The following is a 22,394-nucleotide window of genomic DNA, read 5'->3' on the forward strand; positions in this document are numbered from 1 at the left end:
TATATCATTGATATTACAGGATATAACAAGTTATTTGTCAGGATATATTTACCAGGCTAAACAGAATATGACCAGTTCATCTATAACGCGTTCACCTTTGCAGCAAATATCGGGATGTCCTGTTGTCAGAATCACGAATTGCTGCTTATTCGAGTGAACTAGGTAGAGTGCTGAAAGCCTTCACTCCCTACCCTATGTAGTGCAATTATACAGGCTGTCAGGAGTTATTTAGGATTGAGCCACTGCAGTACCCGGATGTAGTGTACACACATCACGTCTTTTTTCGTTTCCTTAACCCCTCCTATTCTCTGCAGCAAAAACAGCAGCGTATATCTTTTCTACCTGCTGTGTGTGGCAAAGCAAGACGAATATTTGCCTGGACAGGAAGAGGCTGTTCGAGTTCATTTTCTGCAGTCATTTGTTGCTGCCCGTTTTTGAAGCGGAATTTTGTCTCCTGAGCAACAAAATGGTGAGGAAATGTTTGCTATACGGTGGCTAATGAACGCGGCCAATTTAGTAGCGCTGTAGCTAAAGCTCCAAGCACAATGATTAACTATCTATTTAACTAACTTAGCGTCTGTGGTTGTTGCTTTACTCTAAACTCTGACTAATAGTTAGTCGAGCGTACACAAAGTGGCGGAGATAAGCTGAGAGGTTTTATTTTGTGGTACTTTTGTGCCAGTGTTCAGTTTGTGGCCCGGATAATAATAACAATTCGGAGCTTCGTGCAAAGTCGTCGCTCTGTTACAGATAAGTGGGGTTTTCTTTGTGTGTGAACGAGAAAGAGAGAGACAGGCGTTTAAACATTTACTTGATTTAACATTTAAACGCACTCGGTACAGCGTTTAACTGCCACTGATTACAGGAAGCAGGCGGAGTTCATATCTGCAGCCTGGATACCATTTACGAGTCGGATGTCGCTGAGGATCCGCAGCCCCCAGTGTTTAGGTGTAGATATGAAACATGCTATTCACAGGAGTACACGGGTTTACCGCGATAAAATAATATCAAAAACATGATAGCTGATGTGTTAAAGAAAGTCTCCACCCTGAACCATATGAAGTATGATTAGATCGAAATATTCCTGCCCTGTTTAGTTATTCTGGTGTTAATTTGTTGGTGGTTGTTGGATTTTATAATAATAATAATAATAATAATAATAATAATAATCCTGTGAGAAGTTAGAGGGTGTGTGCCGCAGTGTTGTCTCAGGGGGACATTGCTGCGCGCGCGCGCGCACACACGGTGATTTTATCGAAGACGCCAGTAGGCGTTCCTACTACTGGTTGCCATAGTAACATTTATCAGTGGGTGGCGCAACTAGGCACTCTACTTTTGACAACAAACCCGTTTTCTTGCAGCTAAAACATTCCCGAGAGCGAGCGTGTGTGTGTGTGTATGGATATATGCGTATGGATATATGTATCTCATCCTACTAAATGAAGGAGAAGACGAGTGTGCTCTTTGCCATCGCGGCCATCTTAGCTTAGTTTATGTCCTTAGCTAGCGAGCAGGGGAGCGTCCTACTGTCTTCATTCTCATTGGTAGTCTGTCCACCGAAATTTGCATAAAGTTACATTTGGACACGCCCACATGTCTGTCGCTCATTTCACTGGAGGTCTCCAGCTCTTTAAGTACGTTTACATGGAAAACAAACAATAATCTGATATTAAGACAATACTCTGATTAAGAAATTACCATGTAAACAGCAATTATTGATGACCTTAATCCGACTAGTCACACTCGAAGTAAGCACAAATCGAATTAAGATGTGTGGAGTCTTCCTTTTTTAGTCTCATTATTGAAGTGCATTATAGACATGTAAACACCTTAATCACACTATTAACATCGTGTGGGAGTTTTCACCACTTTTTGCGATAGGACACGTACACACACAGCAGTGCTCAACCGTTTGACGGCAACCAAGAAAGCACGGCTGTGTCCGAAACAGCGTACTTACCTACTACAATATATACAGTATCTCACAAAAGTGAGTACACTCCTCACATTTTTGTAAATATTTGATTATATCTTTTCATGTGACAAAATTGAAGAAATGACACTTTACTACAATGTAAAGTAGTGAGTGTACAGCTTGTGTAACAATGTAAATTTATTGTCCCCTCAAAATAACTCAACACACAGCCATTAATGTCTAAACCGCTGTCAACAAAAGTGAGTACACCCCTAAGTCAAAATGTCCAAATTGGGCCCAATTAGCCATTTACTCTCCCCGGTGTCATGTGACTTGTTAGTGTTACAAGGTCTCAGGTGTGAATGAGGAGCAGGTGTGTTCAATTTGGTGTCATCGCTCTCACACTCCCTCATACTGGTCACTGGAAATTCAACATGGCACCTTATGGCAAATAACTCTGAGGATCAAAAAAAAAAGAATTGTTGCTCTACATAAAGATGGCCTAGGCTATAAGAATTTGCCAAGACCCTGACACTGAGCTGCAACACGGTGGCCAAGACCAAAGCAGTTTAACAGTACAGGTTCCACTCAGAACAGGCCTCTCCATGGTCAACCAAAGAAGTTGAGTGCACGTGCTCAGCATCATATCCAGAGGTTGTCTTTGGGAAATAGACGTATGAGTGCTCCAGCATTGCTGCAGAGGTTGAAGGGGTGGGGGGGACAGCCTGTCAGTGCTCAGACCATACGCCGCACACTACATCTAATTGGTCTGCATGGCTGTCATCCCAGAAGGAAGCCTCTTCTAAAGATGATGCACAAGAAAGCCTGCAAACAGTTTGCTGAAGACAAGCAGACTAAGAACATGGATTACTGGAACCATGTCCTGTGGTCTGATGAGATCAAGATAAACTTATTTGGTTCAGATGGTGTTAAGCATGTGTGGTGGCAACCAGGTGAGTAGTACAAAGACAAGTGTGTCTTGCCTACAGTCAAGCATGGTGGTGGGAGTGTCATGGTCTGGGGCTACATGAGTGCTGCTGGCACTGGGGAGCTACAGTTCATTGAGGGAACCATGAATGCCAACATGTACTGTGACATACTGAAGCAGAGCATGATCAGTATGCAGTATTCCAACATGATAACGACCCCAAACACACCTCCAAGACAACCACTGCCTTGCTAAAGAAGCTGAGGGTGAAGGTGATGGACTGGCCAAGCATGTCTCCAGACCTAAACCCTATTGAGCATCTGTAGGGCATCCTCAAACGGAAGCTGGAGGAGCACAAGGTCTCTAACATCCACCAGCTCCGTGATGTCATCATGGAGGAGTGGAAGAAGACTCCAGTGGAAACCTGTGAAGCTCTGGTGAACTCCATGCCCAAGAGGGTTAAGGCAGTGCTGGAAAATAATGGTGGCCACACAAAATATTGACACTTTGGGACCAATCTGGATATTTGCACTTAGGGGTGTACTCACTTTTGTTGCCAGCGGTTTAGACATTAATGGCTGTGTGTTGAGTTATTTTGAGGGGACAGCAAATTTACACTGTTACACAAGCTGTACACTCACTACTTTACATTGTGGCAAAGTGTCATTTCTTCAGTGTTGTCACATGAAAAGATATAATCAAATATTTACAAAAATGTGAGGGGTGTGCTCACTTTTGTGAGATACTGTAGTTGGCAAAATATGTATTTGGCTACTATATAGTAGGTAAGTATTCAGCTTCGGCGCAGCCCACGGCTTCAAGCAGTCGTCTGGTTGCACATTTAGCATGACTAATAATTAACTGCACTTGAAGCTTTCGTAAAATTAAAAATTAACCACACAAAACTGTGTACAGTAACATAATGAAGACAACCTGTATATTGATACGTGAAATGATAAGTCGGAGGGATAAATCGGAACTTAATAAAGACCTCCGTGCATTTGATGCACAAAGTTGGGAAAACATGGACACTTTTTGTTAGCAACAAGCTAGCCAGCTAACTGTGATTAGTGATGTATATGTACCTCCTCAAAACAACAAACTGTATAGTCAATGTTATAGAATTAACACATTAATATATCTATCTGTATATTGTTTGATCTAAAGCAAATACTGGTATATACCTTGTAGCTCATATATAAAGATACAGGAACTTTGTTTACTGTTGGCCGTGAGAAGCTATATCGATTTGACATAACTTGCTGAACTCGAGGTTGATGAGACCATCCCACATACCCAAGGAAGAAATTATGAGCAATAGTTGAGTGCCGCAATAGACCAACATGTTAATGATGGAAGTTTAAACCTTCAGAATTGAATGACAAAATTAATATTGGATGCCAATGGCATTGTGTATTGTGTTTTCAAAACCATGTATTATTTGAATACTTGGGCGTTGGTATAGCAGGTTAGTGTTGCTGCCCCACAGCTCCAGGGGTCCACAGTTTGATCTAGAGATTCTTGTGGGGTTTTCTTGAGATTGGAGGATTATTTCATGTTTAAGACTGAAATTTTGATTATGGGCTTAATGCAGTTGGGTATGATTTGTCTACGTCAAAAGTGGGTGCTTTGTCACCCACCTGTCAGTTGAGAATTCTCAGTGGCTTTGTGCTATATCCAGTGATGCTGAAGTAAAACTGACTCAGTTGCTGGGTTGTTATCATGTTCCAATGGCAGAACCACAAACCCAAAACTCTGGTTACCATAATATGAACTGACCAGCAAAATGACCTAACAAACCCGTTCAACCCAATGAGTGAACTATATAAAAACAGCATTTTAAAAAAATAAGTGTTTACGCTTACATTTGACATGAAATTAACCTCAAATAAATGCTGTTGTTAATATTTACAGCACTTAGCAGACGCTATTAACCAGAGTGACTTAGAGAAGTGCACCTAAATCTCTGCTGGGGGGTTAGTACTGCACGAAAATAAAATGTGCTTGGTGAAGAGGTATGTCTTTTAATCTTTGTTTAAACATCTGGACAGCCAGGGGAAGTTCGTTCCTGAGATCCATGCAGAAACATGAGTGCCTGAGGGATTAAAGGAGAGGATGAGGTGAGGGTCATCAGCACAGCAGTGGTATGAAAACCCATGTGAGGATATGACCTCACTCAGAGAGAGGGAGAACAGAACGGGACCGAGCAGTGAACTTTGTGGGGCGCTTTGAAAAAGGCTTTGAAAAAAAGATTAGTCTTTTTTTTTTTTTAACCCCAAGATCATGTCTCTAACAGTTAGGACGGGTCAACGTTTGAATGATTTTCGCCTATGTTCGTGAAGCTCTGAACCAGGATCTGCCGTTATTGATATTTAATTGAGCAAGCCTTGCAACTCTAGTTGCATTAATTGTGTCAGTTGAAACACTTGAGTTGTAGTCATGTAACCTGTAACCAACAGCAAGTTAAATGCATGAAACCATTTTGATATCAAACCAAGCATTGCAATGTTTATTAGTATTTCTATAGTGTGAGCATTGTACTTCAGCAGAACCTAGCTTTCACAGATGCAGATTTATACATCTATTTATGGGTTTGTGGTCTCTCAGGCCCTGCTTTATATCTGTGATCAGTTCACCTTCTGACCTGAATTAGATCCAAGTTGATAAAGGTTACCCACACTTATAGACAGACATGTGACAAATTAAAGGAAAAACCTACATGAAGCAACTTAGTAAGGTGAAGGATCTCCATAAACCACCAGAACTGCTTTAATCTGCCTTGGCACTGTTTATTCAAGTCTTGGAGTGGCTAACAGCATTTTTTCAGAAGATATTCACTCAATTAAACTCTGTTTCTTCCCCATTAATTTATCACCAGTCTGTACAAGACTGTCAAGAAAGTCTTAGATAATATAGTTAGCATTTTGTGATAGTCATTAAAAAAGCAGAAATCATGAACACAAAGAAGTGAGTTACTGATACCGGCTATAATGGAGCAGATCTTTACTCTCATGAGCTCCAAGTCTTCACGGGTTTTATAATAGAACTGTTTCTGGGCCACACACGAGCTACTTTTATCTATTTTTTTTTATTTTTTTTAATTTTTGGCTGAGAGGGCAGTCTTGTGACTTTGCAGAAACTGGCATCAATTAGGAAGGGCTAAAGTGACCAAGATAAAATACACACACAATTATTTTAAGATGTCTGTTTAGGTAAGGTTTGCTCATAATCCATTGCAGCAGCATGTGATGTTGACAGTTTTAGATTTGTATTTGAACTTACTTGAAAGGAACAAGTCATCGGTATCAAATGAACATTGCTCTAGATATAGATACAGCTATACCAAGCAGAGATGAGGTAATAGTAGTGCACACTCAACATTATGCATGTTACTTATCCCCTTGTAAGTAAACCTCACCTGTTAAAAAAATTATAATAATAATTAAATTATATAATTGTTTTAACAATTTTTTTTTTAATAATCAAAATGCAAAATGACTGGTTTGTGCCAAGTTCAAGAAATGGATCAATTAAAAACCCCTTCATTAGAGGATTCATGTAAGATGTCAGTTCACAGGCAAGAAAGTACAAGGAAGTTTACATTGAAAGTGGTAATTGTTCTGTAATTATGTTTACAGATAATAAGCTGTAAAAAATGCATTTTGACTGATTAATTTTCATAATGTGTTTAGATGATTGATTAATAAATGAGAAATTATTAAATGTGTAATACTTATTCTTACAAAGTAAACCTAAACAAAAACTGCCTGCAGGCTGATGATTAGTTGTTGCTCTGAAGCGCCGAGATTTAAAAAAGAAAGAAAAAGGTTTGCTTTATTATTATTTGGTTATACTGCGATGGATTGGCACCCTGTCCGTCTTGTGCCCGATGCTCCTTGGGATAGGCTCCAGGTTCCCCACGACCCAGTAGGATAAGCGGTATAGAAGATGGATGGATTATTTGGTTTTATATTTATAAAAGACATGGGGCATCTAGATGCTGTCTTAAGATTGGCACATTTGATGGCTTTCCAGACGGTTCCCATTGCATTGAATTGAATTGAGTATCCAAGATTTATACTGGTTTTGGATGTATAAGAATAGCTGGCACTTCAAAACCAGGTGATAATTACTAGTTACTTTTCACTAGTGAAAGAACCAAATCTACATGTTTTTCAGTATGCTGTTATAGAATGTGTTCAGCGTATATTTATATATTATAGTGGCTCCTTGTGAGTGCTGTAATGCCCACCCCGCTTCATTATGAATAAACAAACTGTAATTGTGGCAGCCCCATGTGCAATGTTTAGGGAGCTCTTTAAATGGAATAAATTAGCAAAAGGTCTTCCAAAAGACAGAAGCAGCTCATTAATGGAGTGCGGTGGTTCTTGTTGTACAAAGCTTTCATCTTTCTCTCCATAACCTATTATAGCTCAAAGCTGTGAAACGGTTAGGCAGACCATTACATACATTCAAAAATTGTTCAGCATATTAAGAATGCTGTAAAATTGGTCTTAATGTCTGAAGGACATCCTGGGTGAGTTAATAATAGGTTGTGAGTACTTCCACCTATTAAAGGAAAAGTGCACCTTGAGATATATCAGCATGAAAACATTGAGTGTCGTGTACAGATGAGGAGGAGAGAGAGCGGAACAAACTAAAGAGGTAAAGCACTGCTGCACTCATCTTTTCAGGTAGATGTAAAGCATGAGATCTGGCGTCACTATCAGCGGGTTAGTTGAATGGCATTGTAGGTAATGTTCAGCATCAGTGCGATTTGAATCAGCTCCAACGCAGAGTATGATTGAGTTCAGATAAGTTTAGGTTTTTCCACCACAGGAAAGTCTTGAGGACTGGGCAGTTTATGCTAAAAGAAATCTTGCCATTGAACACAACTGAATATCAGATATTAATTATGAATGGGTTTTTCATTATATTTTTGAGGTGGCTAAAAGGCTTGTTTTTTTTTGTTTTGTTTTTTTTCCTTTCCAATTTGTCACTAAGATTATGTTCTACATGTGGCCTGGCCCACTGAACCACAGTTCAAAACACATTTTGTTTAGTCTAATTGCCTCTGAATGAAGAATCCATTATTTATGGGCTGCATCGAGTGTTTCTCTCATACTCTTCCTAGGTGATGCTCAGCTCACTAAACAGTTCGTTTAGTAGAAGAGCATCTCTGGATTGAGGGGCTCACTAATATTTATTCATGTCCAGTACTATGATTCTATGGTTGTGAATAATTTCCTGGTTTTATTATTTTGAAATTGCACAACCTTATTCTTTTGTGCTTAGTTGCAAGGAACTGGCTTTAAATTCAATTGATTTGTTTTTATTGTTCACAGACCTAAAAAGAGCAAAAGCAACTTTTAATGTAATTTACATCTGTTCTCTGATAAGGGACTCTTGAAAATCTTTGAAATTCAATGATTTTTTTAACCCACATTTTACACATCTATGATTAACACTGGTTTAGGTACTAACATCGTGTATTCCATCTACCTTCAAGAGTACCAGTTAAAATATATATACATTTTTAAAACTATTCAGATTTGCTTGCAGTCACGTTTTACTAGGTCTTAATGCAAATCTGCCCATGGGTTTTATGTGGATAATGCAGAAAGTACTCACTGGAAATGCATTCAAAACGCTAAAATGGAGAATTTAATCAAAATTGTGCGCTGTATTGATTTTTTTTTTAAGGTCACAGGAAGGAAGCTGCGGCTTACTTTGGTTTTTATTTTTATCTCTGTCAAATTAATTTCTAATTAGCTTGCATGATAAGGTTGAGAAAACATGAACTGTGTTTACTTTGGATTCCACATCACTGTCAGTATTCAGATTTTAGTTTTGAAATCAATCCAGTTTTATTTCATAGATGAGAAGTGTATCTATTTTGTACACAGTTCAGTGTGTTACCCCAGTCACCTATTGAACATGTGGCTTTGATTCCCTTGAGCCCAACTGAACACTGTCAATAATAAATCAAAGCCGAATAGATCTGTTCTGTTAGAGCTCTACTGTCCACAGCCGTTTTTGTTTAATGTGGTGTGGAGAAAAAGAATTTCAGACCCTTGTGTAATTACAAATTTCATCCTCTAGCCTGGCATATTTGAGCCCAAGCTTTGTTCCTGTCATAGCCAATGTATGTATATGGAGTGTCTCAAAAATCTCCATACATAGTGGACTGTGTTTGCTAGCACTGCGTCGGTTGTGCCTTCGTCAGTGGATGTTGGTGGACGTTGACTTCTCGGTTGGTCTGCAACAATTACCGTCTTTTTGAATTTGTTAAGTTTAGTAACAGTGTCGTATGGGTCACGTTTCCTGATACAGCCATTAGAATGGTGTCAGTATGGTCGTCTTTTTTCAAAGGCATTCTTAAAGGCTATCTGAAAAAGACAAATATAATATAAAACTACAGTGTTTCCCACAGGTTGATAATTTACTTGTGGTGGTTGGCGTGGTGTGTAACAGTGCGGGTTCAGTAAAAAATTAGTCAAAGGTTTGCAGTTGCAATCAAAATTATTCAACACCCATTGCAAATCAGGTTTATCGTGCAAATTTACAGACTTTCAGCTGTTTTGCAATGAACAAATCAAACGAAAGCAATTGAAATAGTTCAACACAATGAATGATTCAAGTCGTTTCCACAAATTCAACTGAAAATGCAACTTATAATGACTTCTCCAGTCTCATCACAGTCCAGGGCCAAATTGTGATGGCCAGAAGACTGGGTCAGAACATCTCAAAGTCTTTTGGGGTGTTCCCTGTATGCAGTTGCAGTACATACCAAAAGTGGCCCAAGGAATGACAAGCGGTGAGAGGGTCATGGGCGCCCAAGGTTCACTGATGTGCGTGTGGAACGAAGGCTAGCCCGTCTGGTCCGATCCCACAGAAGAGCTACTGTAGCACAAATTGCTGGAAAAGTTCATGCTGACTATGATAGAAAGGTGTTGGAACACACACTGCATCACAGCTTGCTGTGTACTGTTTACTGTAGGCACAGTGTGGAGCTTTATTACAGTCTGCAGTGTGTTCCATGTTGTACGTGCAAATTTCACATCTCGAGTGCCAACACTGGCTTTTAGCTCATTAAACCTTGTTCAGATCTGAGCATATCAGCATCTTCTATTAACTGGCTGCAGTGAAATAAATGACCGAGTTCTACATGAGCTAACACACCTCCAGCGAGCCACTTTTTTTTTTTGTTTTAATCATTGCCTTTGGTCACTTTTGAACACCAGATGTACGCACAGCAACAGAGTTAGCATGGTTGCTGAATCTGTAGAAGCAGGTGTTTAAAATGAAGTAGAAATGCATGAATCGCTCCGACTACACTGGTCCTTTGTGGATGAGTTTGGACACCCCGGCTGTGGGTAGTCTAAAGGAAGGTAACTTATTATTTTCTCTTTTTTAGGGAAATGAAGCAAGTTATCCCCTGGAGATGTGCTCGCACTGTAAGTATTATCATTTACCTGAAACATTTCGTATGCCGTAATTATTGAACTGTTTTGTTAGATGAGTACAGAAATAACAGCACAGCTCTTAGAGTGAACGTTTAGTAATGTAACATTCTGTAGGCAGAATCTACTCTGGATGTGATTGAGTAACTCTTACATAATCAGTGTGCACATTTGAATTATATATCTAATTGTGCTGTAGTTGATATTTAACACATTTGTCTCTGGAAGGAATTAAATTTGTGCCAAAAGTATTGAATGTAACTTTTCAAGAAACGAATAAAAATATACAGCGAGAGAGAAGAAAAGCACTCTGAAATTGAAAACCGTGAATTCGGTGGCAAAAATTGAACATGGTCTTCAAATAAACAGCGTTCTTTAACAGTCTTCTAAGCTTCGTTTTCACTAATCATGGTTTCTGAATGCGCTGCCGGAGTTTTAGGTTATGCTCCACAAGTTGACGTTCATCGTTCTGGCACAAATCTTGCATGTGGGCAGGCGATTTGCTCTCATTGGCTAGTGAGATTTGGATCGACAAAGAACACTGTTTATTTGAAAACCATGTAAAATTTTTGTGTTTTTTCTTCTTTTTCATTGTATATTTTTGTGCGTTTTTAGAAACGTTATTTAATTCCATACCTCTGTTGTTTTTGTTTGTTTTGGGGTTTTTTTCTGGGCTGCGGACAAAATGTGTAGTTAATTTCAATGTTTAGTCATGTCTTTAAAAAAAAAAAAAAAAGAAAAAGTAAAGCACCTTTTTTTTTGTTTGTTTAAATGTTTACATAGTACACATTTGTACATTGCACTTATATAAATCTTAAAGATGGTTTGAATTGAAATTTGAAGATAATTGAAGCTTCAACAGGTTCACACTGTCTAAAAATTCCCTCCTCTAATGTAAAGGGCATTCACACTGCTACAGATGGAGCCACACTTATTTTTAGTCATATATATGTATATGCTTTTTTCATTGGTTTCATGCCCCTTGATCTCCTGGACCTTATAGACATGAGCATGAGCAAGACCACCAGAATAGAGTGGATAAAAAGGAAAGATGTGCTTGGTTGTGAGTTGCTTCTGTTAGGTTTTTTTTTGTGAGGCGGCGTGTTACTCTGGGAGGCAGGGCAGACCCGTCGGCTCACGTTTTCTACCTTATATTGTCCTCTTTCTTGAAATGAAAAGCCAAAAGTTCTACTTAAGAACTCAAACAGGGTAGAGAGCGGAAAACCTGCTTATGCAGTGTGTTTTTGTGTTCAGTCAACCATTGGCACTTCCTTAAAATGAGACTAAGTAAATTTGTAAAAGAACACTCCTCTCCCTCTCCTTTTTCTATTCTATTTTTTTTTTCTTGTAGGTAATAATATAATTATTCAGAAGTAAACTGCATTTGAAAGTTGGCACTGTGAGAGCTCAAGTTTTTTTTTTTCTCTCCCCAGTTTGTTAATAACCCTGAAAATAACCAGAGATAAACAGGTGTGAAACCATGACCTGCAGAAGGCCTTGTGTGTCAGATATTTTCAGTTCCAAAAACACACATACACACACACACACATCTTTATCTATGATGGGCTTAATCTCTGGCCCTCCATTTGTGTATGTCTTGACCTGGAATTCACTACAAATACACTGTGTACATACAATGTTCTGTTTACTCATTTTATTACAGCCTGTGTGTGTGTGTGTGTATATGTATGTGTGTGTGTGTGTGTATATATATATATATATATATATATATATATATATATATATATATATATATATATATATATATACACACACACACTTACATTTAAATGATGTTTTTGCTTAATATGAATTCTATCAAAAATGCATTAACAGAACATATGATTACTACACTCTAACCTGCACTGGCTTGCTACAAAATATTTATCGTTCACAGTATTGAATGCCACTCAATCATACAATGTATCTGTTTTTTTTTCTATTTTTGTGGATGTTTTACACTTACACTGTGAACACTTGACTGATCCTGTAATTGGTTTATTTGTAACGTGTAGCATGCACATATTAGAGCAAGCCACACTATATAAGTAATGATGCTTTTGCACTTCTCCGCAAAAGCAAGATATAACAGCATATGGCCGAGACAGGTGCACAGCCGCATCTATAACCATCCTATGCTGCATGTAGTGGCTCAAAATAACCTGCATGCTGGAGTTCCTTGTTGCTAAGGGTTTCCCCAAACGCAAGATTCTCAGGGCAACCAGAGGAGGTTCTCTCATGACCGCTTAGATATAAATACAGCCGAGGCGGCTGCCTAAACCAACACTCATCAACGTAATGGTGTTGGAATTCAGATCATTTGTAATGGCTTTGACAATGTCGAATAGCTGTGAGGCGAGGAAGGCCATTTCTTTTCTTTTTTTTCCCCTTTCTTTTTTTGAATGCCTTATTTCTGCACAGTGGCGAGATTCTAGATCTCTCGACCTCTCTTCATCTAGCTATTAAAATAGGAAACCATTTTTCTCCCACTCAAGTTTAGAAAGAGTATGCCAGCTCTTTTTTTTTAAGCTTAATGTGGAGCATTACACTAATGGAACTGAGGTGTTGACCATATGCAATTACTGACCCACCTAGTGACACTCTACTAGAGCTGCACTCTCCCTATGTTTCCAATACGAACAATTGCAAGATTAATGTGTACTACATCCCAGGGAAAGTGTTCACGCGGTGATGAATTTAGCAGGTTCCCCCCTGCCTAATGGACTAGAATGTCAATTGATCCAACATGTTAAATTGTGTTTTAGCTACAGAAGCAGCAAATAATTTATGTATCCAGGTCATTTGTGCTAGTAGATACTCGCTATAACATCGTACCTGGTCATTTATCCAATCAGCATTCAGTTAATACATCAAACATCAGTAAGAGGAAAAGGAAAAATGTGCTCTTGGTGGCGTTGACTGTCGGATGATTGTTTGTGCCAGGCAGACAGGGTTAAGTATTTCGGTAACTGATGATCTGCCAGGATTTTCACACACAACAGTTTCTAGAGTTTACATAGAATGGTGTAAAAAAAAAAAAAGACAAAAAAAAATCCTCCAATGAGTGACAGTACTGTAAGCTAGCTGAAACGACAGGAAGGAAGAATAACAGGAAGGATGCAGTAACCTAAATAACCAGTATTTACAACGTGGTGAGCAGAAAAGCATCTCGAAATTCACAAAACACAGAACCTTGAGGTAGATGGGCTACGTAAGGAACGTCTGGAAAGATAAGGAATCTGAGGCTGCAGCGGGTGCCGGCTCACTGGAATTGACCAGATGATTGAAAAACAATTTCCTGTGTGCCTGTTCAGTTTCGGTGCACACATGACACTTTTCTGGCCATTAAGACTCACCTGAAAAGATTTTTAGATCCATTGTAGAACTGGTTAGAGCTTATGGCTTAGATTGACTAAAGGATTAGGAGACAGCGTGAATAAGCTTGTAGTTGACAACAGCTTGTATTGTAAGCAAGCACACGGAGCAATGCCTTCTGAGGGAAAAGAGCAGACTATAGGCTGTAAGTTTCTACTGTTGGATTTACCATTACGTTTAGTTAAAATTCTTAGCTATAGACAACTTTGTTTAGATATACCTGCACAGAGTACATACAACAGATTTGATAGTTTGAGTCCCTCCTATTAGATATTTAAGTGTATGAGGACGAGGGTTAATGAGCTGAGTTGGTTACTTTTTTGTTTATTTCCCTCCCCCTCGTTTGCTTTTTCTTTCCTCTAGTCGATGCAGATGAGATTAAGAGGCTAGGAAAGAGATTTAAGAAACTCGACCTAGATAACTCCGGATCCCTGAGCGTAGAGGAGTTCATGTCCCTGCCCGAGCTGCAGCAGAATCCGCTGGTGCAGAGGGTTATCGATATATTTGACACAGATGGCAATGGGGAAGTGGATTTCAAAGGTGAGTCCACGCAAACACTTCATCACCACCACCACCACATGCAAGTAAATATCTGCATAATGCATTGTTGTAAAGTGTACAATAATTATCCTGCTGATAAATGCTGAAAAGCCTCTGATCAATTCAATGCAACATTTATTGTGTTTTTGTTCATGGAGAATATTTCCTGTTTAGTGAAGTAGTAGTATTGCTATTATGCAATTCCTCGTTTTCTTAAATCGTCAATATTTTATCATTGGGTGGTATTCTAAAGTATTAATGAGGAACATGAATAAAGACCTTTGTTGAGAAATTGGGCAAAACAAACCTTTCCTTTTTCAGCACATTTCTTACTTTTATAGCTTAGGAGATGGATAATCTCCATCACTCCAACCTTATTTCTTTAACGAAAGTCATACATATGATTTAATGTGAGGCAAAGTTAAGGTCTTTGCAAAAAAACAAAAAAACTAACACTGTTTTCTGTAGAGTTTATAGAGGGCGTCTCACAATTCAGTGTTAAGGGAGATAAGGAACAGAAACTCAGATGTAAGTGCAATTTCAGTGACTTGGTATGAAAGTACATTAACATACATTTGTGCACTTGCATATAAACATCTTTCCAAATGTCTCCAGTCGCTTTCAGGATCTACGATATGGACAAGGACGGCTATATTTCCAATGGCGAGCTGTTCCAAGTGTTGAAGATGATGGTGGGAAACAACTTGAAGGACACCCAACTGCAGCAGATTGTAGATAAGACCATTATCAATGCAGACAAGGATGGCGATGGGAGAATATCTTTTGAAGAGTTCTGTGCTGTAAGTATTCTCTGCCAGGCAACACTCTGGCCAACATTTACTTCAGGGGAAAGTAGCTAACACATGCTCAGTAAGTCGCTGAAAGCCGGCAGATGACATGGACTAATTTGCATATTCATCGAAACATCATGATCATTTGCATATCGAAGCAGGATTTTCTGATGACCCTTAGAACAGAATGCAAAATAGAAAATAATAGATGGCTGATAATAGATAGGAAACGACTATGGATGGAATAACTCTTCTCTTCTAGTCCTAGTAAATATCACCAAGAAGTGAGCTTAAATGTTTTTGTTTTTTTTAAGTGTGCAAATGCGACAATGTTTTAATTGATAATTTGTTGCATGTGTAAACAACTTATTCAGAAAATCCACTGAAAGGAGATATGTGCACATGCTCATTCCGCCTGGAATTGTGGGTGCTGACAGAGACTCGGCTTACGCAGATGCTTAACTGACCCTTTTTATTTCCAGGTGTTAGGCATTTTTGATCCTGAGAAGTGTTCATCCTAATTAAATTAATGTGAAAAAGTAGTAATAAAACTAATAACTGAGCATACTCTAATATCAGTGTCAGCATCTTGAATCTCCTGGGAAATAACAGCATGAAAGGAAAAGCGCAGTGTAGCTCATCATACTTACAACAAACATGTATATGGGAATTTTCCGATGCTTGTACACGTATAAACATCGTATTCGGAATGTGGCTGCAATCCGGATATAGACCTTAAACAGAATTGGATGGGTGTGTAAAGGTAGTCATGGGTGTTGAACAATGGCGATTACAGTGATTGGTTGTTGGGAAAAGTGGAAAGCGGTGACTCGTCTTTGGAAACTCGTGCAAGCAAACGATTCAGTCAGGCTTTACACACTGATAAGTCAGCCGAACCTGCATCTGAAGTTTGATAATCAGCAGCTTCAGAGTCGTATAGAGTGCAGTCGCTATGTCTGTTCAAAAAGTCGCAAAATCTGATCCAGAATATTGGGGGGAAATTATGTATTTTTCCATTCCTTTTAAAAACATGATGCATCTTTGCTTGAAGGCACATGGCAAGGAAAGCTTAAAGACTCTTCTGAGAGGACTTAAATGTCAGGACTGAATCATCTTAATCAATCTGCTTTAGAGTCTGGCATATGTGTACGTGTCTGTCCTGTCTTTTCACACGTTACCTGCTGATGAGCGATGACTTCTGTCGCTTGTTTGCGTATAACGCTGCTGCAAGTCTGACTTCTTTGATTTGTAGTAATGAATAATTCATCATAACTAGTGTTTGTAGTGAAACTGAGTTTTAACACAAGCTCTGTCTCAGTCTGTTTAATGGTGGCACTACTACTTAGTGTTTTGTTTTTTTTCTTTTCAGAAACACATTTTGTAGTTGTTTCTGATCAGATGGAAACTCTATCATTAGGAGTTATTTGAAGTTTCTATTTGATTCTTTACCCAGTCGCTTGGGATAAAACTGTACACCGATGATATCCAGCTCCAGTGAGTCTTGTAATACTAATCCAAACACCTTGACTCACTAGCACTGTTTGCATATGCTTTTCCTCCAGGTTGTTGGTGGTCTTGACATTCACAAAAAGATGGTAGTGGATGTGTGAGTCTTCACACATCCTCCTTGCCACCTACAACACGTGCTTTCCTTTCCATCTCTGATGATCTGCTCAAGACATCTAGCAAATGCTCTTTTTCAATGGAAGTATTTACTCTGTGAAGCTACCTTATTGCTACCACGAGCCTGGTGAAGCCAACGCGTAAGTGTTTTTGAACTCTGATCCTCACAATAACCTGGTGTAGCACTTTACTGACTGAAGAACGGCAAAGAGCATCAATATCTGAACAAGGGAAGACAGGGTGGCTGGTTCATTATTTCCCCCCCCCCCCCCCCCTCATTTTCTTTTTGTAATTTTTTTTAATTTATATTTATTTTGGATCACTTTTTTTTAAAGCAAGTGTATATTAAGCTTTCTGCAAAGGAGGAAGTTATGTTAAGTTAACGTTGGCATTTCAGTACAGAAATAATTAGGGTATGATGTGCCAAGCAGAACACAATCAACAAACCAGACAGATCTTTTTAATTAGAAAAAACTGGTTTGATTTTGTTTGGGTTTTTTGTTTGTTTAAGTGAATACTTTATTTTTCTTTCATTTTGCAATGTTTCTATTGTTCTTGCGATTAATCATGTTAATCAGTACTTTTTGTATTGTGATAAATTATTTATGAATGTTCGTATTACTGGAGAGTAACTTTATTCTGTGTTTAATTCGATGACAGTCCAGTAGAAATAGATGCCAAAAAAAAATCCAACTTTACCGAAACAATCAATGACTTCTTCAGGTTAGGATTTTGTTAAAGACCTTCTGATGATAAACAATTAGTAATGTTTCAGTGCTCAAATTCTGAAAGATTTGTTGAATCACTGAGCTCTGATGACCGCATCTATTATTATTATTATTATTATTATTATTATTATTATTATTATTATCATTATTATTATCATCATCATTATTATTATCATCATCATCAACACCTCTGCAGATAATTACGGCAGTTTCATTGCAGTCAGCATTGTTTTTGCTTTAAAAACCCAAAATAATTCTAGATACATATGTACCAGAAGCCAGAACACAGGATTTTAGAACAGCAGTACGCTATTTGTGACCACTCCATGCCCCCACCTGGACAAACAAAGTATTGTATTTTAAATCCAAAACACCCAGTAGGACATTAACCTTAGAACTTTAGCATGACGTGAGTAAAGAGTATTGCTGGAAAGGATTTGCTCCTTACTTCCTCTACACATCTTCACAGGCTTCTCTCACCTGTGGTACCTAGTGTGTCTTTGATCCCCCAAGTGCTCCTCCAGCGTCTGCACGAACATGTTCCCTTCTGCATGGTTTCCGATTTACAGCACGTCTACTGTTTACACTTGTGATATTCAACATCAAATATCGAATAGTTATGGATGTCGCCAAAAAGTTTTGAAAAAAAAGAAGAAAAAAAAAAGACTCGGCACAATCTGTGTTCTTGAAAAGTACAAATACATATATACACGTTTTTCTTCCTGAATAATATTAAGTTGCAGTGAAATGTATGGTGTCTATACAGTATAGAGATATATAAATCCAGTCAGTGATACCTTTATAAAATTTATTTTTAATTGCTTTAAAACTAATTTTACTCCAAATTTATGTTGATGGAATGGGAGAATGGGTGTTTCGTTCCCAAATCGACATCGAGAATCATTATATTTCCAGTTGGGGACGTCTACTCTGCATGCTGCATCATATTGCCTACTGTTGGGAATCCTTGGACTTGGTACTGTATAAGAATAAATAAATATTTTTAAAAAGAATATATACACGTTAAGCATTTCTTACTGAATCCACAACCTGCTTCATTGCCAGTGATATACGGTTTATTTTTGAGTGTTTCAGTGATGTTTGTGATCAGTCAGTGAAAAGTGTCCTCTGACAACTATGACTCCAGTCACCTGTAGCGTGTAGATATTTTGGACATTTTTCTGCTTCAGTCCTTGAGCTGTATAGCAGGGGGAGGATCAGAGAGTTGTGCCCTGTGTTAGAATCTCTCTGCTGCACGGCTGGCAACTGCCCGAATGTTCCCATACACCTTTGATGGTGGACTTCCTGTGGAGGTGAAAGTAAACAGCATTTCAAGTTCATGCACTTCATTTAATCTCGCACTCACACACGTCCACACTTTTTCTTACCTAATATAAGGTTACATATAGCTGTTCGTGCCATCTTTATATTCTGGAAAGACCCCAAAATGTGAACCTTGCTGCAAAATAAATATTTTTAAAAAATTATTTCATGAACTCTGGTTCATAGAAAAAGCACCTGGAAGTTGAAGTTTATCTTTAGACTCACGTGTCTGCAAGGACGATCCTGGTCTTTGTGACATTTTCAATGGTGAATTTTGTTTTGCCTCCTTTGCCTGCTATTCTCCCAACAGCTCTCGATAAGTGATCTCCTTTGAGAGGCTTAACTGTTCCCCAAAACACCACGAAGCAAAAAAAAAAAAAAAAGTCAACAACTCTATTTCTGGGTAGAACACATGTACAAGACGGTTAAACTTCCAAAGGACAAAAACAACAAATGAAAACGCCTCAAACAGAACTATGACATCTTTCTAAGACACTGCACCACTAGGTAACGTGCAATGCTTTTGAGAGGGTCTCAGTGTTACCAGGTCAGCTTTTGCCAGAAGCCTATTTTTGAAATGCTGCCATGCATTTCAAATCCGTGCATGCCCTGTACCTTTTCTCAACATTAGCTCTGTACATTACTAAATGAATAGATTACTTTGTGCATCAGTGAATTGGTTTACTTGGTGGTTGTTTTTTAAAAAAAAATTATTCATGACAATATTTGTAGAAAACATTGATATTTAGAAGCAATGCGATACATCTTACAAATGGTAGGCATGCTGCCAAACTATAGAATCAGCTTGAAAGAGACATGCTTTTGAAACACAACCCTGTCAAAAACTGAACACACAAGAGCAGTGGTGAGTTTTTCCTCAAACATGATCAGTCAGCAAAAGGTATTCAGAAATGACACTGATGCTCGGAAAGTCTCAACCAAAAAAAAAAGTTAGTAGTTCTGTTTGGATGCTTGTGCATATCAGGGTGTACAAACTAAAATCACAGCATATTTGTTGCTCACAAGATGGCTTTTTTCGTCTGAATTTTCATTTAAAGTATTCCACTAGCTTTAACCAATAAATATAAAAAGGTACAAATTTACCATCTGTGACCTCGAAGGTTTCCAGAAACAATTCATCCAGTCTGATGAGTGCAAGTGCATCCTGTGGATTATTTCAGAAACTCACATGAATAGAACTGTTAAACACTAAACAATCAAGTGCTAGATTCAAATGCAGAGCTGTGACTTAATTACCTACCTCAACCTGAAATCCTAAAACGAAGGCCTTTACAAAATCTGCTGCTTTCGTAAGAGCGCCGATATCCTGTGTTTCTTTACACGTCTGTTTTAAAAAAAAAAAAAAAAAAGAGTGCAGTAAACTGAGGAAGAGTTGCAGAACCATGAATATATTTACTCACCGGATGAATGAGTAATTATAGAACACATTTGTCCTTACCTTAATCTCCACATTTCTTGTTTTGAGATTAAATCGGACTTGAAGTTGCAGGTTTTCAACGATGGGGGTGAAGATTTTGAGCCAGTTTTCTTTCAGAGGTGTATATCGGTGAGACGGCACGGGGATTTTCCTCATTTCATCAGCACCACCCTGAAAAAGCACAAGAGCTCAAGGTTATACAACTCCCAATTTAATAAAGTCAAAGGCTTCTGTTCTCATGGGCATAATAAACAATGCTTTTATTTTTATAGCAGCATTTTACAGAAATTATAGAATGAAAGTGAGCTTATACAAGCCATGAGAGTTCAATGAGGCTAGATGTTACAACAGAGAAGATTTCAAGACAAGTTTTCAACCTTTGAACTTTGATAAACTGCAGAGTGTCTGTAGCTGTGAATCCTTACATGCATCCATCCATTTTATACCACTTATCCTACAGGGTCATGGGGAACCTGGAACCTATCCCAGGGAGCATTGGGCACAATCACACACATTCATACTCTACAGACGCTTTGGACATGCCAATCAGGACTGGGGGAGGAAACCGGAGTACCCAAAGGAAACACACACGGGGCAGCAGTGGGAGTTGAACCCCCAACCCTGGAGGTCTGAGGCAAACATGCTGACCTCTAAGCCACCGTGCAGGGATTCATAAAAAGTATTCAACATGGGCTAACTTTCCCTCTTTGATGTATAACAATTAAATACGATGTGAGATGTGCTTTTAATGTGTTTTTATGGATCGATTAAAACATTACCTATCATTCTGTATGCTTATTTACAGTAATGCACTGAGTTTTTAAAGTAGTAGGCCTATTGTTTTACTAATTCGCACTAGGAATTCTTGGGGTCATGGTGCTGGCTGGCCATGAGAATTTGGGGCCCTTAAGTTGGCCTTACTAGCAAAAAAAAAAAAAAAAAAAAAACACATTGGGAACCTCAACTAGAACTATACAATGTTATAAAGGTATTCTGCAAAATCTTAACAGTCTATTCGCAGCCTATCAAATATAGCCACATCCACGCTTTCTAGGTCAGAGCTTGATCACTTTTAAATACCAGGATGTATCTCTCGGTGGTTTTCATTCATGCCTGGAACTATGTAATGCAGAGATTCTCAATTTTTCAGCAACCAGTGACCCTGTAACACTGTAAAAGAAACCCCACTCACCCAATTACTACAGAATAAATTTACAACCAAACTATTCAATGTGTTCAACAATATTTTGGATATTTAACGGAGCTGTAATTCTTCGCTCCTAAGCTTTCCACTAACAGAATAAGCGGACATTATTTATACACAGACTTTTTTTTATTGAAGTCATTTCATTCAAATGAGCAGTCAAATAGGCTAATAACTAAATATAGTGTGTGCAGCAAAGCGAATGTTTTGGCTTTTTTTTTTTTTAACAATGTGGATCCCGGTGATGTGTTTGTTAACAGAAAACAAAAATCTAAATAAACAAATGTATGTGTGTCTCCGTTGTTCGAATCAGCTGAGAGTCGCGCATGCGCACAAAGACAAAGATTTATCCAGCAGGCTTCGTCATGTAGGATTAAACTGTGCACAAATCCATATGTTTTGACAAAACTGAGTGATTGTCAGTTACCTTCAGTCTGTCTCCTGATATCGGGGGAAACTGTGGTCTCTTCGGTGCCACTGCGTCTTCAGACTCCATTTCGGCTTCACCCTGATCACGTTTACGTTTGGACGTTTTCTTCGATTTTACCTTTTGGAAAGTGTCCGTGTTTTCTCCATTCTCCACAATACTGATCTCCTCAGAGGCTGGGTTACTAACCGTCTCCATCGTGCACTTCCGAGTGGCTCTTACTTATAAATGTGATAAAAGATACGGAGGAACTGTTTATCTCGAGCACGCGGTGTCCTCCATTCTACCAAAAGGACCCCAGATTCGTCCGACCACTGCCTGTATGCGTTTGTAATTTTCCCAGAGCTATTTAAAAAATATACCAGGACCAGAATCGCGTTGTATTTGTAAACATATTTACACTAATAGAAAACGACAAACTAAACTCTGCTAAGGACTCGTTTATAATAGCGTGAGTTGTGAATAAATGGTCAGGCAATCAGACGAACAGCTGTACATGCAGCACCCACATCTTCCTGACACCTTTTCCCACCAGCATTCCGACAAGTTCCGCCTCCTCACTGTGATTTGCTAACACTTCTCTGTTCCGTCGCTCGATTGGCTAACTCTGTGTCAACTCTGATCCTGCAGCCAGTCAGA

The 22,394-nt window shown here is 38.6% G+C and overlaps 2 protein-coding genes across 3 annotated transcripts; one reads left to right on the top strand and one right to left on the bottom strand.

The window, feature by feature from the left end:
* The first annotated feature begins 276 nt into the window (after positions 1-276).
* On the top strand, positions 277-18,670 carry ppp3r1a (protein phosphatase 3, regulatory subunit B, alpha a). Its single transcript, XM_017463821.3, has 6 exons — positions 277-469; positions 10,261-10,300; positions 14,045-14,221; positions 14,690-14,749; positions 14,837-15,021; positions 16,575-18,670. The coding sequence occupies exons 1-6, from the start codon at positions 467-469 to the stop codon at positions 16,620-16,622; spliced, it is 513 nt and encodes a 170-aa protein (XP_017319310.1). The 5' UTR covers positions 277-466; the 3' UTR covers positions 16,623-18,670.
* pno1 (partner of NOB1 homolog) lies at positions 16,904-22,363 on the bottom strand. Of its 2 annotated transcripts, XR_001811652.3 has the most exons (8): positions 21,756-22,363; positions 20,146-20,295; positions 19,948-20,031; positions 19,791-19,851; positions 18,912-19,029; positions 18,752-18,822; positions 18,515-18,668; positions 16,904-18,342 (listed from the first exon to the last, which is right to left on the bottom strand). XR_001811652.3 is itself a non-coding variant. In NM_001200627.1 (7 exons), the coding sequence occupies exons 1-7, from the start codon at positions 21,951-21,953 to the stop codon at positions 18,601-18,603; spliced, it is 750 nt and encodes a 249-aa protein (NP_001187556.1). In that variant the 5' UTR covers positions 21,954-22,034; the 3' UTR covers positions 18,418-18,600. The 2 variants fall into 2 exon arrangements, 1 of the variants encoding a protein (NP_001187556.1); NM_001200627.1 differs by lacking the exon at positions 16,904-18,342 and having other exon boundaries at positions 18,418-18,668; positions 21,756-22,034.
* Positions 22,364-22,394: the final 31 nt, after the last annotated feature.

This window comes from Ictalurus punctatus, chromosome 3 (assembly GCF_001660625.3).
Source record: "Ictalurus punctatus breed USDA103 chromosome 3, Coco_2.0, whole genome shotgun sequence".
Classification (NCBI taxonomy): Eukaryota; Metazoa; Chordata; class Actinopteri; order Siluriformes; family Ictaluridae; genus Ictalurus; species Ictalurus punctatus.